A 25243-nucleotide genomic window follows, 5' to 3' on the forward strand; every position below is an offset into this window, starting at 1 on the left:
CTCTTGTTCCTTTTTATTCCTATCGTTCTAACGTGGATAATATAATGCAACACTAATTTGAGGGTACCTTGTGAAAGACTGCATAATATGGAAGTATGGAATGTGAGCCATCATCTATTTCACTGGAATCGATTCATTTTCAGCATTTCTTTTTGCTTTAGTTATATACAACCACCCCGTACTCAGAGGATATTCAACATTGACACAGCCATTTGAACTTATGCAACAAAAGCCCCCCCCCCCTTTGAACCCCAATTCTTAAATGTTTCTCTCAACTTTTTTCTCAGGAAAATTCATCTTAAAAATGTGAGAACAGTTTATTCTTTAAAATAGTTATTTTCATCATTTTGATATTTATTGCTGTTGGTCCATAGAATTTCAAATGAGAAATTTAGTAAATTTATTTTTACCACCAATTCATTAACCAATTGGGGAAAAGTGCTGAAATCTAAGATATTCAGGGGGTATTGTCACAACAAAGTTCCGGGGGGGGGGAACGTTAAGTATTACCACCATGGTTTTCAAAATTAGCAAACCGTTAACCTGGGTGGTTGAACCATCGACCCGGACAATTATTTTTGGCTGTTTTTTAATTCTTTTCAATTTTTTATTTTTCTGTCGGAATAGGCCATCCATTAGGACCAGACAGTCAGACCTTTTGATCTGAGAACCGGACCCAGAAGGGACTGGGTTCCCTGTCTGGTCTGATTTTAAAAACCTTGGTTACCAACCCCTAAGTACAACTACAGGGTAGCAATTTACCCTTCCTTTTTCCCCTCCGTGGTCATAAATGGTTTAGGGTCATTGACCAAACACAACAGTGATAACATGTAGAGTTGTGGAAGTTGAGATCAGCCCCAATTAATGGTTTAGGGTCAACCTTACCCTGGTTGGCTATAGTTAGGGGTATCAATGGACCGGTTTTGGGTTAGATTCTGTCCAAATCAAAATCAATTTGGACAGATTGGATGGACCAATAAGACATTGAATTAGACCAGTTCAGACTTGATGGTCCAAAGTATTTATTGGATTGGATTAACCTGGTATATCCATAATGGATTTATATTGGATTAGGTCAAATTGAACTAATATCTGATCCATTGATAGAAAATAAGAATATAGATGTCAATAAACCAGTCCAAAATGGTTTGAAATATTCATCAGTATGGATTAGACCTAGTCCATTTGTAATGGACTCATTATATGGGATTGGATTGGATCAAATCCAATCCAATTGGCACCCCTAACCATAGTCCCATAACTCCAACATGACTTGATATTATCTTTTATGTGGGGTGGGCGGTTTCTTTTCGTATTAGGTAGTACAAATTAGCCTAACCATACGAGGCCCGTTAACCTAACCATATGATGAGAGTCTACTATGGGTTTGAACTGGTGCCCAACTACAACCCAAGAAGAACATGGCTACTAATATATTTTTACCCTTAAATGCGTTGCATTTATATATTTTCCCCTTATCAGCATTAATTTCATTAAGCTCAATTTGGAAGGACTACACGTACTGTCCAATTACAAGTTTAGAAATATAAAATACAAGGCTTTGCAATTAGAAAATAGATCTTGATATTGATGAACTCACAGCATTCCATTAATTAAGTTTCCTGTAAAATAGGAAAAGGGAGAAAGGAAACAGAGAGAGAAGAGAAAAACAAAAAGAATCATTTGCCTCCATCCGATAGATTGACATATTAATTGTTAAGTTAGAGATAACCAAAGTTATGGAACAAACTTGACAGATTTTATTAGTAAAGATGGGCTTTAGTATCAATGAACCCCTCCCTCTCAAATGAAATCCGTATCAATGAACCTGATGAGTGATGACCTTCCATAATTGAATCTGTATTTCCAAATCTATTCTTTGAGCTAATAGATAAACGTAATGCGATTTATCAAAAAACAAAAGGATAAATGTAAATTACGTAATGTGTTAAACGCGGATCAACCATATATACTGTAAATATGGTTTGGATCGCAAATCAGACGGGTATGATCGATCAAACAAACTGGAGAATTGATAAACACCCATGACTACATGCTTATTACATAAAATTGCTTCAGATGACCAAAATACTTTTTTGTCAATTTTCCATGATTCACATTGCAAGCATCATTAGAATATAGCTTTGGGGTTTTCCATGATTCACATTGCAAACATCATTAGAATATATCTTTGGGGTTTTCCATGATTCACATTGCAAGCATCATTAGAATATAGCTTTGGGGTCTTGTCTTTAAAGAGAAAAAACCGTTTGACAAGTAGTGGTGTCAATTGGAATGGATTTGGTCCAAAATCCATTAAAATGCAAATGGATTGGATTGGATCCAATCCAAACTGAATGAAATATCAAAAACTATATAAAAAAACATATAAAAATTTATAAAGATATATTAAAATGAAAAAAAAATATGAAAATTACAAAAATATACCCTTTCGACATTGAAAAAACACTTTTGCATAAGTGCTTTTATCAAAGCATTTTCGTACAAGTACTTCTGTAGAAGTGATTTTATAAAAGTACTTTCATAGAAATGTTTTTATAAAAGTACTTTCATAGAAGTATTTTTATAAAAATGCTTTTGTAAAAGTACTTTCATAAAAGTGCTTTTATAAAAGTACTTCCATAAAAGTGCTTTCATAAAAGTAATTTTGTAAAAATGATTTCATAAAAATGCTTGTGTAAAAGCACTTTTATAAAAGTGCTTTAATAAAAATACATTTGTAAAAGTGTTTTTATAATATTTTATAAAACTACTTCTGTAAAAGTGTTCATAAAAATACTTTTATAAAAATATTTTTATAAAAGTGCTTTTGTAAAATTACTTTTCATAAAATTACTTTTATAAAAGTGCTTTTGTGAAAGTGTTTTCATAAAAATACTTTCATAAAAGTGATTTCATATTGGCTTCAGTTTTGATTGGTTTCAAATTAGACAAGGGTTTGGCCTCATGATTGGATTATTGAAATTTTGGTTTAAGTCCAATTCAGACCAATAAGAACATGGACCAATTTATTTTGGATTGACCAATCTAATAAGATTTGAATCGGATTGGATCCAATCCAAAACCAGTCGATTGACACCCCTATTGAGTCTTGTCAGTCATTCTTAGTTTCATTTTACTTTAGCACATCAACATAGAGAACTATCACCTAGAGGCAACAATGACTTCTTTGCCCTGTAAAACAGAGAAGCATTTTCTGTTGGAACTACCACCTAGAGGCAACAATAACCTACAAAGTAGATTCTCAATATAGTCAAACTTCAATAAGTATTTTCTGTTGGAACTCGACCTACACATCTTTGCAATTACCAACCTCTTCCTCACTCAAGAATTAAAAGGGGAGAAAACTCACTTTATAGAGCAAAACATCCTTACAAACACAAGCTTACCAGCTTGGCAACAAACTCTGAATCAAGTCTGGGTTCCAAGTCTTACCAGCTTGTCAGCCCAAGATTTTACCACTGCATCAAGCAATGGCCGCTGAGTAGTAGCCATCTTAACTTGATATTGCTTTCCATGAATAGATAAAAGTAGTCAAGAAAAACAAATTTCAAGAGAAGTTTCTAAGGGTAAAAACTCAAACTCTGGAACCACTTCTGTAGCTTGTGATTCTAAATCATGGGATCCTAAGATCAGCTGAATCTAAACCATTTTTGTACGTGCCACTTCTGTATCTCCAGACAGAAGTTCAACAAAGCAGTGTGACCAGGAGTGATCAGCTGTCTTAGATGCAAGAATTCTGCTTTCTTGCTCAACTGTCCATTGATGTCCTCTATAACAATCCTCAGCTATAATCCATTGCCAATTGCATTCTAATTTGAGAAACTTGGTGCCACATCTTGGTAAAGGCAGAAAAAATCAGACAAATTGTTGGGGATCAATGAATTGACAAAATCTCTCTTTGAATTCATCTAGTTATATGCCTGATAACATTTCTATTATGTTTCTTATGACACCTGGTGGCCTCTTCCCAGGATTGAATCTCCTTAATTATGGACTTTTTTGGGAAGTTAAATGTGATTGATGTATTTCTTAAATCATCTCACCCCACCCCACTCCAAAAAAACTACTGATCTAAATGTTACCAATGGGTCTTCCAGAAAAACTGTAGGTTTAGGGAAACCTTGAAGAATAATCAAAGCAGTGACTTCAATAGCCAGGTACGCTGACTTACCATGTTTATGAATATAGACTAAATAATGGCATTGACGACCAACCTCCTCCAAAATACAATGTGGTATGCTGTACTGAGGTTGTGCTGCCATACAGAAAATCTCTCCTGACAGCTTGACATTTTGCATATCCATCTTTCTCTGCTTTAATCCAGAATAATGTCACATTTCATAAATAACACTGCTGGGCTCTGAGGGCAAATAAACAGTAATCTGCACCAGAGGAACAGTTCATTAGTATTGACATTAGGTTGCATTCAAAAATGGTAGAAAGAAGATAGTTATGAAGCTGAACAGCAAACTCTTCTTTTTGATGGGTAGCTGAATAGCTCACTATTGAGGTACAATTACATCTAATATTTGAGGTTCAAGCCTCAAGAATGATGCTTAAGCCTCATTAGGTATCATTATTTCAAGGAAAAAGAAAAACATGGATTAAAATAAGAGAAGTATAGAACTGTGAAAAAAGGACAGTTTTATGTAAAGAAAAAAAAATGCAGAGATGAATTACTTGTCACATAAACAAAGATTCAAAAGTAGTAATTAGCTTTCTTAGGAATCCTTTTAGACAGTTTAATGAAAAATCAAAACCCCAATTGAGTGTTGAAAATCCTATACATACAAATAAAAAATTAACACACCAGGTAATCTTGGAATTTGTCTTTAATTCCCTCTTGTGATGAGAACCCTACTTCGATTAATGAATGAAGCACATGTTTGACATAAAGCACCTCAAAGATTGGCTTATGTGCATTATACTTTATGCATGACCCTCGGGCATTTGCCTTGAGGCAAGCGTCAATGAATAAGCGCCTTGGATGCCTTTCAGAACATTGGTACAAAACTACAAATCCACAATGATATGATCTATGATTAGAATAGTTTTTGCTTATTTATGGAAAGAAATAAATTGATAAGACAACGGAAACTGATTATGATGTGGAAAATTGGCAATTGTGCCCTCAAACTTCTTGTAATACAAATGTGGAAGTTCATTGATATGCAAGTTTGTAATGGGACACAAACTCTGGTTTCAACCAGACCATTGAAAGAGGTAACATATGGACCGAACTGTCACTATGAAAACCAGACAACTGCACCTTAGCTTTTACTAGGAAGGAGGGAAAATATAGACACAAGGACCAAAATAAATTTGCCTATTTGCATTTTTATCTAAAATAAGGAGCTCAAATAAGCAAAAGTGCAGCACACGACCAGGTCCAATTCATTAAACATCCAAATGCTTAGCTACTTCTACCTGCATGAATTAGAAGAAAAGGAACAGAGATTTATCCATAAAACAATAAAATTTTAAGCCTTCAGATCTTGCCTGTGATTTAGGAAATGAGTGTATAAGAGGTAGGCCATATGGAAACTTACCAACACAATAAACAGAATCTACCTTTGGAAATCATACTTGGCAATCAAATGCACCCATTGGACTACAATGGCGGAGATTAGGAACTGGTCCATAATCACATAACTAAAATTCAACACAATTTACAATAACAAAATATTGACAAAGCCATGGGCTGGGAAGATGATTGGAGCCATCAAGGCCACAGTTGAAGCCACAGACTAAGCCATGGGCTGGATCACCACGGACAGCCATTAAGCACAGTCTCAGGAACATGGAATTGGACCTGCAATGGAAGTATGTCATTTGCCTGTTTCCTTTCTTTTCTCTCCTTATGTTTTGCCCGAGCTGGAAGAGAGAGAGAGAGAGGGGGGGGGGGGGAGGGAGGGAGGGAAAATGAGTGGTAAGTCACACACAGACACACTCTTCTGTTCTATGGTTTTGAAAAATAAAATATAGATGGTGATTATGGCAGTGGAACTAGATCATTAATGCCATTGCAACAGTAAGGTCTTTTCTAGTTCTTTACTACTTTTTTAATACTTTACAAGGAAAATAACATATCATGCAGAATTTATTTTAACACCGCTTTCAAAACACAGAAAACACTCTTTCAAAAAAACGCATAGGCCCAGGATCACATGCAAGGACTCTTTTTTTTTTAAACTGTTAAGTACTGAATTCAGAATCCAAAAAGATACAAAGAGAAGCCCCTGTACATTGAGACACTGTACATAAAGAATATACAACTGTACATGTATACCAAGCAAACTATATCAAGGTCCAAAATATTGGAAACACAAGGTGTATCGGAAAGGCAATTTTAAGAGATGTATCGAGATACACTTTTGATACGCATAGATACAAACAAAAAATAAGGTACACATAAATATATAAGGAAATTCAAATATATCCTAAAAATTATATTACTAACAATAATTACGAGTTTTAATGATTGTAAATAAGTCATTTAAATGTAAAAATCCATAATTTAATGGTTTATATAATGTGAGATATCGGGATACAATTAGTAACTGTTGAAAAATGATGGAATAAATAAAATGTGAGAAAAACAAAAAAACAAAAATGTGAATGTGTATACATCAATTTAATTTAATATTTATTAGTATATATATTTATTATGAGTATACAAAATGATTTTCCAAATTGAACAAAAAAAAGTTGTTTCTTCCTTTAAACAATTTATGACTTGCCACCCAAGAGTATAACATATTCAAGGGCTTAACATGGTTGATAAATGAAAAGAAAAACATGTAGAAAAATAAATGTACAGGAAATTACACATCAAATGAACAATAAAAAATAACCGGACCTCATTTTCTTAATCCCCAAACATTATCTTGATGGAGGGCGGCCACTGAAAAATTTTATTAACCTCTCAAGACAGCCTATGAAAATCAATACAAAATGATCTTCAATTCATATAAAGTACAGAAAAAGCCTGAAGATCATCAAAGAGACAAAGAAAAGCTATCCATCATTACATCTAAAGGCAAACCCAAAAGTATCATACCTTTTTTGATAGATAAGTATCATTCCTTAATATAGCTATTGTATATTCATAGGTAAATCAGACCTGTTATAATAATCAGAATTCTCCTTGGTGTCATATGCTTTATTAAGCCAAAGAAACAGTAACCTTGTTCCCTTCTGTATAAGTACAAACAATGTCAAAGTATCCTCTTAATCTCATCAACCAGATGTAATAAGTACCAAAGCTTCCAAGGTTTTTTTAACAATGCCCTTCATGATATCCACCAAAGCCTTGGAGTCTGAAATGTCAACAATGCTACCATAACCCATTTTCTTGGCTAAAACAAGGTCTTCCAGTAAAAGACTTTGTCTCAGCCTTCATATTTAAGCAAACTCCATAGCTATGAGAGAAGCAGCAAGAAACCTCTTTGCAGAATCATGAATAGCTCATCCTCTCCCACTAACACTCAGATTACCTTAAAGTAATTAATAGGAGGAGGAATCCAATAAAATAGGATTATTCTCAGTACTTTCACCTTTCCTCTCATAGTTGTCAAGGCGACGCCTAGGCGACAAGGTGCCCTTGGAGGCTCGCCTCGTCCAGTTGCCGAGCAGTTTTGCATACTGCGTAATTAAATACTTTTATATTGTAATTCTTTTTGAGATTATAATTATAAAATAGACATTATTAAAGAAAAACAATCATTTTTTGTGTTTATAAACTAATTTCTTTTTATTATTTTCTTATTTGTTAGGGTTTAATCAACACAAACATTGCTAACTACTGTATTGAGTCCTCTACGACTTAAAAATCCGAACCAATAAATAAGGGAAGCACTCAAAATAGGGGTTCAGCCCCTATATTTTTTGAATTTTCTTTCCTTCCTTCGTTTTCTTCTCATAAATATGTTGATTTTCTAGACTTAAACATGAAGTTTATAATTTTCTTATGAAAATTATGGATATTATTAAAGAATGTTGGTTATGGAACCTAGGGAACTACCCTAGGATATGTGATTTTTACTTGAAAAAATCCATTGCCTAGGCAACTAGGCGACAAGGCACCCCCCTATCACCTAGCCTCGCCTTGGCGCCTTGAAAACTATGCTTCCTATCTGAACTCCCAAAGTCCAATAACCAGACCTCATTGGTTCCAAAAATGATCACCATTTGAGCCTTGGGTTTCTTTCTAATTGGATATCCAACACACAATATGTCTCTCTATTTTGCCTATTATTACCTTCACTGGAATTTAAAAGGTACATGGACCCAACTCATTCCATAGGCACTAGCATAATGACAAAGGCAGGATGTTTTGAAGGATCAAGAATGAACCCTTGTTTGCGGAAACTCCTTACCAGCCCTGTACCACAACTCACTCCTGAATGGGAAGAGAAATAAAATGGGCCCTGAACCACCAATTGATTATATTTGCAAATGGAATTCCTAATTTTCATACTATAATATGCATTATATATTTGAACTTCACTCCAGGAAACAAGAAAAGGTCTCCTTTTATTTGGACAATTAGGAGTTAGGACCATTAGAACAAGCTATACTTAGATTTCAACCATTAGTAAACATTCCTTTTATTGATTAGGACTGTTGCCTTCTAATATTTTCCACTTCACACATTGTGAAATCTGAACAGATGTTGTATATGGTGTTTCCCAAACGTTACTGTATATTCTATGGTTTCTGAGAATTTTCCTTGTATAATTGTGTATGTGAATGTTGATGAAGGAAGATTTGGCCGGACCTCGTAATCACTCAACACGTGGCAAAGGCAACAGCTCAGCACAACAGCACGCCCCAAGCACAAGCACCGAAGGGAGGAACCAGCAGTCCAAACTCCCTACCAGCAGCCCGAACTCCCTACTAGGGGCCCGAACTCCCTACGAGGAGCCCAAAATCTCCCTTAGGCCCCGAGCCTCACACAAGGCAACAACCCGAACTGGCCCGTCCCATGGCAGTTCGAGACACTCCCCTATCCGAACTCAAGGCTTCACCTCGCTCACCACTCCAGCACTTTGCCTCCAGGACACCAAACTGAACAAACGTACCATACCTGACACCGAGGAGGTCCGTATCCAAGGGCGGCGCACCTGACTGACTTGGGATCTGACGCTTGACAGCCGCACTTCAACGGCCACCTACCACCGTCATCGTCAACCGCAGAGACGACTCTGACAAAGAGAGCAGTGGCGGTTCTGTCCAGCAGAGGGGATGACATCCGAACTGGCAGGAGCTCAGAGATAATCATACCCGATATGACAGAAGCTTAGAAGTGAGTGCGCGAGGTGGTTATAAAAGGCTCCCCACCCCCCAAGAACAAGGTATGTGAACTTTGCGCCATCTGGTTTTATCTTGCCTTTGAGAGAATTCTAACTTGAGCTTCGGAGCAATCACATCGGGTTCCCCCCAGAGTTTCCTCGTCTTCTCCGTTTCAGGTTCCCTGTAGCTCCGTTCAGAGGCAAGGTCGTTGACAGCTAGGACCGGATGGATTGCGCACCATCAATTGGCGTCGTCTGTGGGAATAGCTTCTAAAAGCCTCCCTCTAAAACTCTCATAACCTCTTCCTTTCCCAAAAACCCTAACTCTCATGGCTTCTTCCAGCAATGCCGGACATGGCACAGAGACGAACACCACCGGGGAACAACTCCAAGTCCCCGTGGTGTGCATCGGACAATTCACCATCCCCCTCCCGGTGGATGGGATCCCCAGCTTGAATGCGCCACAAGCAGTGGCGCCCGTAAACCTTCTTGCCATGAACGTCCCTCTTCCACTCCCAGCCGAAACAACTTTTGCTGAACCAACTGCTATCCCCCTGGCGACCCGCCAGAACCAGTTTGACGACCTGATGCAATGCATGCGGGCAATGCAAGCCCAAATGCAACAATTCCAACAGCATCAACTCCAGCAGCACCAAGTACTACACCACCTCTCTCAACATCACTATCAGCAGCAGTTCCCCCAACTACCCCTGAACCAGTCACTGCTTCCACCTCGGCACCCTGCTCCGAAGCCGGTTAAGGCCTCCCATCAGGGTGGACGCCCTCACCGAGGAGAAGCCTCCCAACTCCAGAACCCCCCTAACAGCCAGGCCTCATCCCCAGGCCGAAGGGAAAGGAAGACCACCCCCGCCTCGCAGCTCGCAAGCGGGTCGGGAACCTCGCCCGCAAAGTCAGCACCTCGGCGCTCCAAGCCTGAGTTCCCGCTCACAGAGAACCGATTCAACCCCCTAGCAGACTACCAACATTCCGGGCCCATCGAGCTCGGCAACACATAGGCCAGCAGTGCCAGTACCAGGCCCACTCAACAATGAAGGTGCCGGCGAAGTCGCCGAACTGCCACCCGTGTCCTGCCCAAACTCAGAGGTAAGGAAGAGACGAGATCGGACGAGGTAAAAGCTGCCCCAATTCTCTCAGTTCCTTCCCCCCTCGCATCAAAACTCCTGGCAGTCCCCATGCCCAGAGACTTCAAGCTCCCACCTTTGGACAAGTATGATGGGTCCTTTGACCCCAACGACCACGTCGATGCTTTCCAGTCCCAAATGCACCTCGCCAGGGCCAGTGAATTGTGCATGTGCGTGGCCTTCACCACCACCTTCAGGGGGGTGGCCCGCACCTAGTACAGGAACCTAGCCCCCGGGTCAATAAGAAGCTGGACCCAGTTCGTGCAGGTCTTCACCACACACTTCGTTACCAGCAAGCGGTGCCCCAGAACCGAGGAAAGCATCTTCGGAGTAGTCCAGAGAGAAGGAGAATCCATCCGGGGCTACATCAAGCGGTTCAATGAAGCGTGCTTGCAGATACCACGGTTAGACCCCGCGGTACAACTCGCGGCGGCCAAGAGAGGAGTAACGCACAAGGAGTTCAAATGGCACATAGTAGCCAGCCAACCCGCGACCGTGGCCGAATTCCTCAACCTTGCGGACAAGTTCATGAGAACAGAGGAGAGATCAACCAAAGGACCGAAGGCGGGGTCGAGAAAAGGAAAAGAGAAGGTGAGCCCTCCAACCAAGGTGACAGAAGAAACCTGGCCCAGGAGGCGAAGCCAAGCCCGCCGTTCCGAGCTCCCTTAGCAGTTCGGACGGATTACACACCGTTAAACACGAGGTGGACCGAGATCTTGATGACGATCAAAGACGCCCCATACGTGAAGTGGCCACCTCGCCTAAAGGGGAATCCAAATGAAAGAAATAAAAATTTGTACTGTAGTTTTCATAGAGATCACGGTCATAGTACCGAACAATGTAATAATCTCCGAGACGAGATAGAGGGACTCATCCGTCGCGGATACTTGAGAAATTTTGTACAGCATAATAGTAACAATAAGGCAGGTCGACAAGGGGAGCAGTAGACCAGAAAGGATGCCCCCGAATCCAACAGTAGACCAGCCGAAGCGTTGCAACGATAGTCTCCGGAAGAAAGGCCAGTTTGGGGAACCATCCATGTGATAGTGGGAGGTTCGGTGGTAGCAGGGTGTACTTTGGCGGCAGCCCGAACGTCAGTTCGCGAGGCAGCCCGAGAAGAACAGAACCCTCCAAAGAGGCCGAAGACAGAAGAACCGATCTTCTTCACGGAAGACGATGCGCGAGGTGTCCACTATCCCCACGATGACGCGCTTGTCATAAAACTAAAGATCAGCGACTTCGAAGTCAGGCGCGTACTTGTGGATTCAGGTAGTTCGGCGGACATCCTCTTCAAGTCGGCATTTGACTAGCTACAATTGCAAAGAAACGAGCTGAAGCCCGCAAACACTCCTCTGGTGGGCTTCAGCGGAGAGAAAGTCAGGCCCCTCGGGAAGATAACAGTACCTGTGGAAATCGGCACATGGCCTTGTGCAGTCAGACTCAACCACGATTTCCTGGTGGTCGCGACCCCTTCCCCATACAATGCCATAATAGGGCGGCCAATTACGCATATTCTGCGGGCAGTGGTCTCCACCTACTATCTGGCAATGAAGTTTCCTACAGACTTCGGTGTGGGGGTAGCGCGGGGCGACCAGCTTGAGTCCCACAAGTGTTATGTTGCCACCCTGAAGGGAAAAACCAAGGCGGCCGACGACCTCGAGCTGGAGCGGCCTACAGAGCAGGGCGAAGAACGAGCTTCACCCATAGAGAAAACGGTTGCAATCCCGACTTTGGATACGGAGACAAGGAGAGGGTGGAAAGGCAGGCGCAACCCCGCGGCGAGCTGCTCCCGGAATATCACGATCTCATCAGGACCGTGCTCCCAAGGGAAACTGCCCAAAGGTATGAAGTAGGCGTACTCACCAGGTAGGTTAAACTGAGTAATAAGGGACTGAAGCCCCTCGGGCATCATGGTCGAAGGCCCGAACTTGTCTAACATCCGACCTCGACGAGAGGTGGATGCCAAACTGCCCGAGGCGACTCGGCCTACGGGCTCGAACTCTTCCTCAAGTTCTACCTCAGGTTCGCTAGAACCGTCGGGGGATGCAACTCAGTTCGTAGAACTTGCATCGGACCCCCTTGAAGAACTGTCTGAGCTATCCGAGCTAGACATCGGGAGGAGAAGATGGATTCCAGGAAAGTACTCACCCGGAAAAAGGCTTGAACGGACTGCGGAAACTTGAACACGAGCTAAAATCTTGAGTGTGAACTAAAAGCTTGGACGCGAGCTCAAGAAGCAAAGCGCAAAAGTGACAAAACGACTGGGGTCCCCCACTATTTATACTCATAGTAACCGAGAATCAACGGCTCAAATCAAAGCCAATCCGACGGCCCGCAGTCGCGCTGACCACACGTCCACTAAGACCGAGACGTGATTGGCGCACGTCTTTTCTGAAACTAACAGAACGCCGGCACACGTCTTTCTGAAACTGACAGAAAGCCAGCGCACGTCTCCTCGCATTAAAGGCGGCAGCAGTGCGTCTTTTCAAATTTGAAAAGACCCGCTGTCACGTCTCCCAGCGGCGCGCTTTTTTGAAAATTGAGATAAGCGCGTGCCGCCACGTCTGTCAGCATTTTTAGACAGATTGGCGCATTTTCCGTCTCTTTGGCGCTCGAGAAAACCCGAAAAAATCCGGACGAGCACCTCGCGCTATCAGTCAAAACCAGTTCGAAGTACCGGACAAATCCACCTGCCACCTTGCGAACTCCTCGCGCAAAGGCAAGTCCCTTGAACGAGGAGTAGGGGGCAATTGATGAAGGATGATTTGGCCCGACCTCGTAATCACTCAACACGTGGCAAAGGCAATAGCTCGGCACAACAGCACGCCCAAAGCGCAAGCACCGAAGGGAGGAACCAGCAGTCCTAACTCCCTACCAGCAGCCCGAACTCCCTACTAGGGGCCCGAACTCCCTATGAGGAGCCCGAACTCTCCCTTAGGCCCCGAGCCTCACACAAGGCAACAACCCGAACTGGCCCGTCCCATGGTAGTTTGGGACACTCCCCTATCCGAACTCAAGACTTCACCTCACTCACCACTCTAGCACTTTGCCTCCAGGACGCCAAACTGAACAAACGTACCATACGTGACACCGAGGAGGTCCGTATCCAAGGGCGGCGCACCTGACTGACTTGGGATCTGACGCTTGACAGCCGCACTTCAACGGCCACCTGCCACCGCCACCTGCCACCGTCATCGCCAGCCGCAGAGACGACTCCGGCAAAGAGCAGTGGCGGTTCTGTCCAGCAGAGGGGATGACACCCGAACTGGCAGGAGCTCAGAGATAATCATACCCGATCTGACAGAAGTTTAGAAGTGAGTGCGCAAGGTGGTTATAAAAGGCTCCCCACCCCCCAAGAACAAGGTATGTGAACTTTGCGCCATCTGGTTTTATCTTGCCTTTGAGAAAATTCTAACTTGAGCTTCAGAGCAATCACACCGGGTTCCCCCCAGAGTTTCCTCGTCTTCTCCGTTTCAGGTTCCCTGTAGCTTCGTTCAGAGGCAAGGTCGTTGACAGCTAGGACCGACCGGATTGCGCACCATCAAATGTCATCTGGAAAAGAATAACTAAATATAATTGAAGTGATACGTAAAGGTAGATGCTTTAAAATGGTCTTTATGGTTGTTATGATGAGATGGGGATAATGATAAACAATGGTCATTACTTAGAGGGCATTATTTGCATATCCAGTCTGAAAGACTAATGCACTAGACCATTCTCAACTCAATGAAGCCTTATGCCCTTATCCTGGCTATATAAGCTCAGGAATATATATAGCCACTAAAAGACCATAACACTAATGTGTATCACATCACTCTTTTTCTTTTCTTGCCAAAATTTATTTTTTTAACAACATTGCATTATTTTTTATTTCTTTTGAAGGGCTACACAGTGGGGGTATCCCATCCCCCAACCCAGGTGCAGGCAGGATTCGATCCCAAGTCTCTGCCACGACCAACAGGAGACCTTACCAACCCGCTGGTTGGCACCTTGCTTCTTGCCAAAATTTATTAACTAGAAGATAGAACATAACATACTCTTAAAATGCAGAGAATATGTGGAATGATCCCAACAAAGAATAAAGAAAATCATGTGAAACCCTAGAACAAAGAAAATCTTGACAAAATTTATTAAAGCAGTTGAGAACTTACCAAAAAGCACTCCACGAGGCTCCTTACAACTCTAATCACCATTTTTTGCAAATGCATCGGAGTAAAGGTTGTAAACTTTTGTTAGATCAGCTGAACTCACTGTCCATACATGACCAGGCAATGCAGAAGGAAGAATGTCATTTATCTCCTCACTTCTCTCTTCCACAAGTGCAGCCTCTCTCAGTTTCCCTTCCCTCCAGAGACTCTTCACAAGTAATGCTTTTGTGAAAACATCAGGCATCAAATTCAAGCTCCTCATGTCTTCAAAAACCCTCAAAGCAATGGCCGCCTTCTCACACTTACAGTAAGCACGGATCAGAATCTGAAACATATAAGCATCAAGCTCCAAACCACTTTGTCTGACCATCCCAAACAACCTATGTACTGTTCTCAAATCCCCTTCAAGCGCAAAGTACTGCATCAGCCCACAAAATGTCTGGATATCTGGTAGAGTCCCTGATAATATCATCTCTTCAAGTAAATCCATGGCTTCCGAACTCCTCAGACACTTGGTCAAAGTCCATAAAAGAGAAGAATACAAAAGCATTAATTTAAATTTTGATAATGAGCCACAAACTAGTTCAGCGTTTCGGAAGACTTTCAGAGCAGCATCAGCTTTCTTTGAAATGCCATAGAAGTCAATGATCAATCTCACAGTGCTGAATGGTAAACGAATTCCCTCTCTTTTGACCTTAGAGATGAGCTGATCAACCAACTCGACATGCCCATGGCGTGCTAAAATGGTAATCATCCTCGACACAGTATAGACATCATGAGTGAAATTTTCTGGTTGGCAAGCAACCCAACAGAAAAAGTGCCATGCTGTCTCTACTCTCTTGAAATTTCTAAGTATCTTGCATACTAACCTCGTTGTCCACACAAAATTTGCAGCCTCCAATGCCGAAACCTCGCCAGGTTTCCAATCACTCAATGCACTAGCCAGGGCACTGGGATCCAACCATGGTTTCAACTGAATCCCATCTCCATCAGCTTCTCCACTATTATCATCATCATCTCCATCCTCGTCATTGTCGCTATCATCCATATAAAACCCTACACGTCCAATTCTTTCGTCTGGCGATAGTTCCCTAATAAATTCTTCTGTTTCCTCGAGATAGCCTGCGTCCTGCATACATTTCAACGACAATTGCATAGTTCGACCAGGCAAAATTCCATCCATACGCATTTCCTTGAGCAACTCCTTAACTTCGTCGAACCGCTTGACAAGGATGAAGCTTTGCGCCAAAACAGAATATTGCCTCGACGTGCGTTTAACCCTCATTGACGGCAATCTCTTGAAAACTTCCTCCGCCGAGTCCAATTTACCGGAATTAGCAAGATGCTCGATCATAACCGTGTAAGTCCTCGAATTAGGGTTTGCCCCTTCACTAATCATCCGAGAGAACATTTGTACGGCCTCCAAGTGCTTACCTTTCTGTGCGTAAAGACTCATGAGAAGATTATAAGACTCGGTACAGGGATGCTTCTTGCCCCCGGGAAGGGCGAGCTTGAACTCGTTCCAGACTCGAACCGCTGAGTCCAGGTCGGCGGCGGCGGCATGCCACCGCAGACGGTCCATGTAACTGATTCGGGCAACATTCGTGAATTTGCCAGCATTAATATCGTCGATTAGGCTCTGGAGCTCTACACTTCGGCCGGACTTGGCGAGGATTTTGGCAATTGCGTGAAGGGTAGTTTGGGTGTGTGTGAAATTCGGGAGAGAGTTTAAAGTTTCGACAAGAGAGAGGGCCAAGTCCGGTGAGGGAGCGGAACGGAGGGCGTGAGTGACGACGAAGGAGTCGAGAGAGGGATTTTTCAAAAGAGTGAGAAGCGCGGCAGGCGATTTAGATCGAAGGCCGAGTCGAAATGAATCGATGAGTCTAGAGCGCTGGAGGTAGAGAGAGACTCGGTTGCATGGCGCGTCAGAGGTGAACACACGAGTTTGATTACGTATGAGATTGGCGAAGGTTGAGGAAGTAGTAGGGTAGAAGAAGTGCCTCGGATGCATCGGCGATTGATTTCCTGCAATTTACTCTGCTGTTTAAAACGGTTATAAAAAGGGTAGGGAAGTTGGTTGCATTTGGATTGGATAAATTTTTACCCGACCCGACCCGAGAGAGGGACCGAATGACTACTAGGCTCACTACTACAAAACACGTTCTAACCCTCTACTAATTTTATCTGGGGTTTCTAGCAGATAAGGACAACTTTTTGTCTTGAATATCAATAAAAAGTAATATTTTTATAAAATAATTAAAATAAGATAACTTTTTTTAAAAAAATATCAAGAAAGGGCGAAGCCTAGATGGTTGCTCTCTCAAGAATGCATGAGGGGACTCGTTGTGATATCAAGACTGCCATGGATGCATATGTCAATTATTGATCACATGTGGAGCCCCGTTGTGATATCAAGACTGCGAGAGGGGACTGCTCTCTCCCTTGCAAGTAGGAACGGTGGATACGATGATGAGTGTGTGATGTTAGATGAGCTTGCTCGGAAGCTCGTGCTAAGTGGGGCGCATGTGCAAAAACACACGAAGGGAGGGAAGGGGGCTCCTCATGGGAAATTTTTGAAGACGGTGGAAGCCACAGGAATACTTAGGTGGGGAAAGTCAAGTTAAGTAGGAGGAATGTAGTCTGTTAGGAAGTCAAGTTGGGGCCAAGCTCGACGTTCTATAAGAATCACAAATGGAAAGGGGATGTTGATGAGCCAGGTATTTTCAGGGTGGCGACAACAAGGAAGTGCATTTTGTGTGTGAAGGTGGGTTGTGGGTTAGGCGTATTAAGATTGTGACCAGCGCTGCTTTGAGTAAGCAACAAAGCCATAGGTGATGAGTGAGGTTTTGTGGTCTAATGTATGTAAACAAGTTTTGGGAAAGCACTTCCATCTTGGAAGTATTTTGTAGTTCTTTTACTGCTTTACATTGTAAAAAGGTATTTTGATTGTCTGTTGTTGTAAAATATTTTCCTGGGTGAAAAAAGAGAAGGAAGATAATGAACACAAAACCACTACCCTTTTTTGATATTTTTTCCAAAAAAAGTTATCCTATTTTAGTTATTTTATAAAAATATTACTTTTTATTGATATTCAGGACAAAAAGTTGCCCTTGTGTGCTAGAAACCCTTTTATCTAACACTATACATCTCACTACGGAACTGAAACCCACCTAACACAGTACATCTCACTATGAAATTGGCGTCATATATGAGATATACAGTGTAAGATCATGTTGGTAGAGGGTTAGAATCTATTTTGTTGGTAGGTGATTTGAACTCTATCTAAACATTAATGGGCTTAATGTACCGCCTACCAATCGGATCAAAGATTGATCCAGGTTCAATTCTCTAATCCGTTTAAACTTTTAACCACTTATGGTTCTCAAATAGCGAGCAAAGATTTCATTAAAGCATGAAGCGGTTGACATCTGAAGTATACGGAATTATAGATAGAAATCCATGTATCATGTTATAGCCGATAAGGGCAACTTTTGGGCCCTAATATCAATAAAAAATAATAATTTTAATATATTTTTTAAAATAAATTACTTTTTTTAAAATATATCAAATAAAGGTAAAAATACAGTTCATCATCTTCCTCTCCAAACCACTGAATAAATTTCTCTCAACCAATATACACGTTCCAAGACACCTAAATCAGGATTCCGTCCACTTCAATCCTCTCATTTCCCCTGAACTTCCACTTCAATCACTTAATCTATAATACCCTTTTCCAACCGACACTAAAACAAAGCTTGGGTTCGTTACCACTCACACTACAATCGCCAACAACACCTGGTTGGGCTTCCTTATTTTGGTTTTGTTGTATGATTCCTTCTAAGAATCGTTGACAAGAAGGGTCATCACACCGTCAACGATGATGGCGACGCAGAACCCAGATTGGGGTTCAGGGCTGGAGGCAATGAACCTGGCTATGGTGAGATCCTAGTAGATTTCATCATTTCAACCTTCTTCTTCATCAGATTGGCGTTGTTGGAGGTGGGCAGAGTGGCGGCGGCGGCACTGGTGGATGGTGGTCATTGAGGGTGACGGCGCGGGTGATGGCAAGAAGTTCTTGCAAATTGAACCCCTCGGAGGAGAGGGTGAGAAGATTGAAGCGGGAGAAGGAAGTGGTGATGGAAGGATGAACATGGAGGGCGGGGGAGAGGTCTCTGGTCTAGCAGTAGAAGTGGGAGAGATTGAGAGAGGTGAGGGTAGCACAGTGCTCTAGCAGAGGAAGGAAATCGGATCTGGGAGGGATGATACTAGAGCGCTGATGCCAGTGAACGAGCTTGATGTGACGGAGCGAGGGCCACTGAAGGGCAAGGAGGAGGAGAGTGGAAGGCGTACGTGCATAGAGGGTGAGGGAAGTGAAAAGTGGGAAGGCTTGGCGGAGGAGCTGGGCGAGGAGCACTGGATTTGGAGAGGAGTCGAGGGGCAATTGGCCCCATGGCAAGATGGGAAAGAGCCAGAGGAAGAAGATGAACAGTATTTTTACCCTTATTTTATATATTTTCAAAAAAACTAACCTATTTTAAAAATTATATTAAAAGAATTATTTTTATTAATATTAGAGCCCAAAAAATGCCCTTATCAACTATAATCCAAATCTGACATTTTAACTGACCCAAGTTACCAAACCCTATTATTTATAATTGCTGCGTTTGTACGTAAAATTCTATTATCGGTTTGCATTTGCATGCATTTTTTCTCAATGTAAATTTGGACTGGTGTAAAATTCTACATCCAATCCGTTTTTTAGTTATCATATAAAAAATTCAAATGGTCCATTCAAAATTGGGTGAATGGATCAACCCGGCTCAAAATTTTTTAACCCCACTGTAATCCAAATCTGTGATTTCAGAGCTCTGCAGTGTACTTCTCCCTAAATTTTCATCGATTGACAATTAATGTTAAACGGGGGCCATCTCAATCTCATAGTTCTTATGATGAGGGCACCTTTATTATATTATAAAATGATCTCAATCTCACTCCACTCTTTCTATTAACAATAGAATAGAATCAAATCCATTTCAAACCGTTTGATTAATACTCTGAAATACAGAGGGATTTAATTCCACTGTTCTTTAAATATTGGAGCCTGACCTGTCTCAGATCTCACTCATTGACATTTGACAGCCCTAATTTGCATCGGTTTCGCCATAAAATGGGACAGATTTTTTCTCATCTCTGTTTATGGCGATAACTTTGTTTCCCATCAGGCCATCACTTTTAATTTAATAGATACAACCAAAGTTGAATGAAACTGTCTTAAAATGTTCAAATGCTATGAAAAACTAAACTGGAATGAATTCATTTTGCAATTGCAGTTTGTCATAAAAAAGGGTAAATTACTAAAACCTCCTCTGAAGCTTTGGTTGTTACTAAAACCTCATTTCAAGTTTGGTAATTATAATCACCTCCCCTTTTTTGATATAGTTGCATATAGATTCCTTTTGGTAAAATCTTCTAAAAAGAAGGATAAAAATGTCCAAAATATCAATGCAGTTACTTTTGTGAAAAAATGTTTAATTCCAAATTTACTCCTCATGATTCGCTAGCCCAAACCCTTCTAATCTCTTTTATGAAATTTGATGAGAACGAATTTGGCCCTCCAGTGAAATTGTGACACCTGGCACCTCATGTCGAATAAGTGCAGCCCCTTGACAGATAGACAGCTCGAGTTCACCACTAGGCAGCTCGCCATCATGCAGCACTCACAGGCAGCTCGCCATCATTGCAACACATAGGCAGCTCGCCATCATCTAGCATGGCACCTCAGAACAACTAGGCGACACCCGGGACCACTTTGACAACAACTGGCCTTTGCTAAGTTGATGGTGTCCCTCCAGGCACGGCCTGGCACTGGCGCGGCCTGGCACGAGTTGGCAGCCTGGCCCTGGCACGAGCTGGCAGCTTGGCCCTGGCGCGACCTGGCCCTGGCACGAGCTGGCGGCCTAGCCCAGGCACCGACCTGGCGGCTTGACACAAGCGCCAACCTGACAAATTTGAAGAACACACCTCCGTACCCCGCATTTTACGGGATTGTGACTTGTAACGACTATATTAGTTCACCAACTCCCCGGTTCTGACGAAAAGGGATAGTTTTACCATTTGATGGCATTTCACCCACATAACACGCAAGCCCGTCCCATCACAGCTAGGATCCAGGAACTACTCCACCTAACCCATGAGGACTCTAGTATATAAAGACCTCACCCCCAAGGGGCGAAGGGATGATGCGAAAAGGGATGGGTAACCTCTGCTCTCTACCTCTCTCATTCTCTTATCATCTTCAAGCTCTCTACTACTATACTGCGCTAACTTAGCCATCGGAGTGACCTCATCGGGTAAACACCCCCGAGTTCTTTGATTTAGTTCTCGTAGGTCCCTCAGCTTCTGCCGCTTACAAAGATGAGCAGATCATCGCCAGTAGGGAGTATCCAGTTCAGTTCCCGTCGTTACTGGTAGTCAGGTCACCTCCTGCCGGTAGCAATCGGGTTGCACTACACTAGGCAGCTCGTCATCAAGGTAGTTCACCTCCAGGCAGCTCATCAAGGTAGCTCACCTTTAGGTAGCTCATCAAGGTAGCTCACCTTTAGGTAGCTCATCAAGGTAGTTCACCTCCAAGCAGCTCATCAAGGTAGCTCACCACCAGGCAATTCATCGCCAGGGAGCTCCACTTCAGCCTCTAAGTCACAGGCCACTTGGGAGCAGACGAGATGACGAGGTACTTAGCCAAAAAATTGACACATCACGAAAAAATGATACGTGACCGGAACCGATCACATTAAAATTGATTTATTTTCCAAATTTTTCCTTCATATCAATTATCAAAGGTAAAGCTGCAACTTTAAATGTTCTATTTTTTGTTGTTTATAAAATTTGTATTGTTTTTCATGTAGAAACCAGCCTCAATAGTAATTACATGGGTCTTTAGACATTTTGTGCCTCTTTTAGAAGATTCTAATAGAGGGGGTCTATGTTCAATTGTATCAAAAAAGTTTAGGAGAGATGATTACAATTATCAAACTTCAAGGAAGGCTTCAACAATAGGCAAAAACTTTAGGAGAGGTTTCAGAAATTTACCCTAAAAAAACATTCTATTACAAATTTATAATCCTATTTGGTACTTCATACACAAATAAGTGTTATTATAAATTTAACAATTCATATGCAAACAACAGATGGTGAAAATCCAACTAGCAATTCGGACGCAGTCTGGGATGTCACTATGTTGGTAGAGTATGGTTGGGCATTACAGGGAAGATGCAAGTAGAAGTGTCAATTGGACTGGATTTTGGTCCAATCCGATTCAGTCAAATGTGAATCCATTACAAATGTACCAGGTTTAATTCAATCCAATGAATATTTTAAACCATTTTAGATTGGTCCAATTTAATGTCTGGACCATCCAATTTATTCAAATTAATTTTAATTTAGATTGTTTCCAACCCCAATATAAACTCATTATTTCCAATCCAATCCAATAAATACTTTGAACGATTAAGCTAAATTGATCCAATTCAATATGTCTTATTACAATCCGATCAAAGCCTGTCCGTTGACACCCTTACACACAAGTGAATGATGGGGGCAGCTGGATCAGCTCACAGTTTGTAGAGTGTTGGCCCAGGTCGAGTAGCAACTGTGGCTAATAATCCTCCGGACACTCGTTTGCTGTAAAATTTGGAAGGCATACGACTATGATCTGAGTCATCTGACCTTTAATGAGATTAACCGATAACCAATCGAGGTGGTGTGGTTGGCCTTGTGGCTATTCCATGAGATAGTCCCCCTACAAGTTGATGAGGATAGAATTGACCTCCAGTAAGATCGTACGCGTGGCGACCTCAGCAAATTAGTAAACACATGAGCTAAGCTAAGTAGAGAAACACATCTTGTCGAGCTGAGTTAGCATTAGAAGAAATACACCCAAGCTGAAACACGTGTGCATGAAGACAACCCACCTGGCGGAGCAAGCATCCCATTTGCCCACTCTGTTAGTTGGTGGGCTCTGGGCTTCCTCTACACACACCTGGACATGGCATGCAAGTCACAAAAATGTCTTCCACAAATCATTAGGTGTATCACCACCACATGTTAGCTAGCATGAGTATCTCCAATCTATATAAAGGTAAATTCTAAAACTTAGTGGTTAAGCAGCATTTACTGCCTTTTATTTCACATCAAATAGCTCGGCTAAGGCTTCAACTTGGGCCAGGTTGGCCCGAACCTAACCCAAAAAGGTTGGGTCAGATCAGGTCAGGTTGATATTCGGGTTAGGATTAGGATTGAAATTCATGAATCCAACTTCATTTTAGGTTGGATTAGGGTTGGCCCCTTGGACAACCCGTTTCAACTTGAACTCGATTCTATAGTATATGTCATATATATATATATATATATATGCACACACATCATACATTGATTTATTTAGATGTATGATAGTTGTATAGCCCTCATTACATATTATTGTCTTTCTTTTAAGATAATCATTTCACTTATCCCAAATGAAAATATTAAAACCTTAATAAATAATAACATATTTTATCTTTTTTGAATATTTTATTCTTTACCTCATCTCTAATGTTTGTAACTCATGATAAATTATAGTCATTTCAAACACTTATTTTTCTGAATTTTGTATTAAAAGAACCAATAAAAGCATCAACAAACAAAAACTAATAAAACATAGGATTAATATATATAGTGAAAATTGAGTTAAGATTTGAGATTAAATAGTTTTATGAGATTTTAAGGCATGGAAAGAAGGTTGGGTTGGGCCCAACCCGAGACAGCCCAACTCGAAATTGACTTTGGATTGGATTGGGTTAGGGTTGAATGAATTTAATTAGGGTTAGAATTGGGTAGATCAGGTTGAAGGTCGGGTTGGATTAGTGTTAGGGTTAGGATTGGGGGTTTAAAACTTAGGATTGGCCTCAAACCGACCTTTAAAACCCTAAGCTCGGCCCTTTAGTGATTGCCCCCCCCCCCCCCCCTTCCTGCGCCGAGCTCCAGTCCGAGTCTTGGGAGACTTTGATCGTCATCACAAGTCACTCCAATTGCCAAGTTCGATGACTACAAGCAGAACTGATTAATAGACAACTCCTCCAAAAAGGCTGGATTGAAATGAATTGTGATGCCAATTTTGAATTCACATCCAAAAAATGCAAACTGACAAGTGCTGTTAGGAGCCATAGCGGGGATTGGGGATATTGATGGCAAGGGTATCTAGTCCAGGGCTATTGCCTCACTGGGGAGATATTGAGGCGTTTAGAAGGAAACTAGGATCTCCTGCCAATAAAACATTTTCCAATACCCTACCAACATGATCTTACATCGTACATCTTATCATGAGACTGGGACCCATCATAAGCTGCAACCTACCATATATGAGATGTACAGTAAGGGTGTCAGTTGGATTGGATTTGGTCCAATCCGACCCAGTCCAATGTGAGTCCATTACAAATGGACGAAGTCCAATCCAATCCAATAAATATTTTGGACCATTTTGGACCGGTCTAATTCAATGTTTCGAATGTCCAATCTATTCAAATTTGTTTTAATTTAGATTAGTTCTAATCTAAACCTGGTCCATTGATACCTATATTCTTATTTTCTATCAATGGACCAGATATTGATTAAGTCCGGATTGGTCCAATTCAATGTCTTGTTGGTCCGTCCAATTTGATTTTGGTTTGGTTTGAACGGGGTCCAATCGAGAACCGGTCCATTAACACCTCTACTGTGCAGTGGCAGATGATGTTAGAAGGGTGTTGGGACATTTTTAGTTGGTAGTAGATGGGATCTCCTGCCAACAAAACATCATCCAATATCCTGATCTGCCACCACACATCTTACCACAAGACTGAGCCCCACCATAAAACTACAACCTACCAGGCTACAGCTGCTGATTTGTGGCTTGGAGCACTGATTTTGCCTTTATTTTTGTTTGGAATCTTGCTGCCAGGTAGGATGTTTCCTGGAGCAACAACTTTTTCTATTTGGTACCATTGCTCAGGAAACGTTTTCAGCACTGGTACCCATTATTCAGTGTTACATCACTGTCCTGTTGACAGCAACGAGCTGTGGCTCCAAGAAATGCCAAGTTTGACGTTGCTCCAAGCCATGGCTTCCTGATTTTCGAGACGTGGCTTGGAGCACTGTTTTTTATAAAAAAACGGTTTCAAACAAATACTCATTTCCTGGAGCACCATTTTTTCCGATGTAACGCTGATGTGGTGCCATTGCTCCAGAAAATGGCAACAATGCCAAACGGCAACCGATGTCGCTCTTGAGCAGGCCAAGAGAGCAAGAGTGAGCTCTACTTATTGGACCGTCATCTTGATTAGTTGGTTGCATTTTTTATGGCTTGAGAGTTGAGAGAAAGTCATCTTGATTCTACTTATTGGACCGTCGAGGAATTCCCAAAAGGCGTAACACAGTGCACTCGATGGTGGTCTAATAAAATTTCTGATGCATGGCTGTAGCAGTTGGATTTAACCACCCCTTTTATGAGTGAGGAAAGAGTTGGAAATAGGACTTATCTACCTTAACCTGAGACCGAGTAAAACTTTAGATTCTTAAACTACTGTTTTAAGTTTATAACAAACTAAAGGGACAAGACACGAGG

General features: G+C 41.8%; 1 protein-coding gene across 3 annotated transcripts; it reads right to left on the minus strand.

Moving 5' to 3' along the window:
* Positions 1–3352: 3352 nt before the first annotated feature.
* Positions 3353–16649, minus strand: LOC104595786 (Tetratricopeptide repeat (TPR)-like superfamily protein). 3 transcript variants are annotated; one of them, XR_016076635.1, is made up of 3 exons: positions 14611–16649; positions 4835–5037; positions 3353–4406 (listed from the first exon to the last, which is right to left on the minus strand). XR_016076635.1 is itself a non-coding variant. In XM_010256676.3 (2 exons), exon 1 carries the CDS (start codon positions 16616–16618, stop codon positions 14642–14644), a length of 1977 nt encoding a protein of 658 aa, XP_010254978.1. In that variant the 5' UTR covers positions 16619–16649; the 3' UTR covers positions 3353–4406; positions 14611–14641. The 3 variants fall into 3 exon arrangements, 2 of the variants coding, with proteins under 2 accessions (XP_010254978.1, XP_010254979.1); XM_010256676.3 differs by lacking the exon at positions 4835–5037; XM_010256677.3 differs by lacking the exons at positions 3353–4406; positions 4835–5037 and adding an exon at positions 5045–14011.
* Positions 16650–25243: the final 8594 nt, after the last annotated feature.

Source organism: Nelumbo nucifera, chromosome 5 (genome assembly GCF_055504915.1).
Source record: "Nelumbo nucifera cultivar China Antique chromosome 5, China Antique-T2T, whole genome shotgun sequence".
Taxonomy (NCBI): domain Eukaryota; kingdom Viridiplantae; phylum Streptophyta; class Magnoliopsida; order Proteales; family Nelumbonaceae; genus Nelumbo; species Nelumbo nucifera.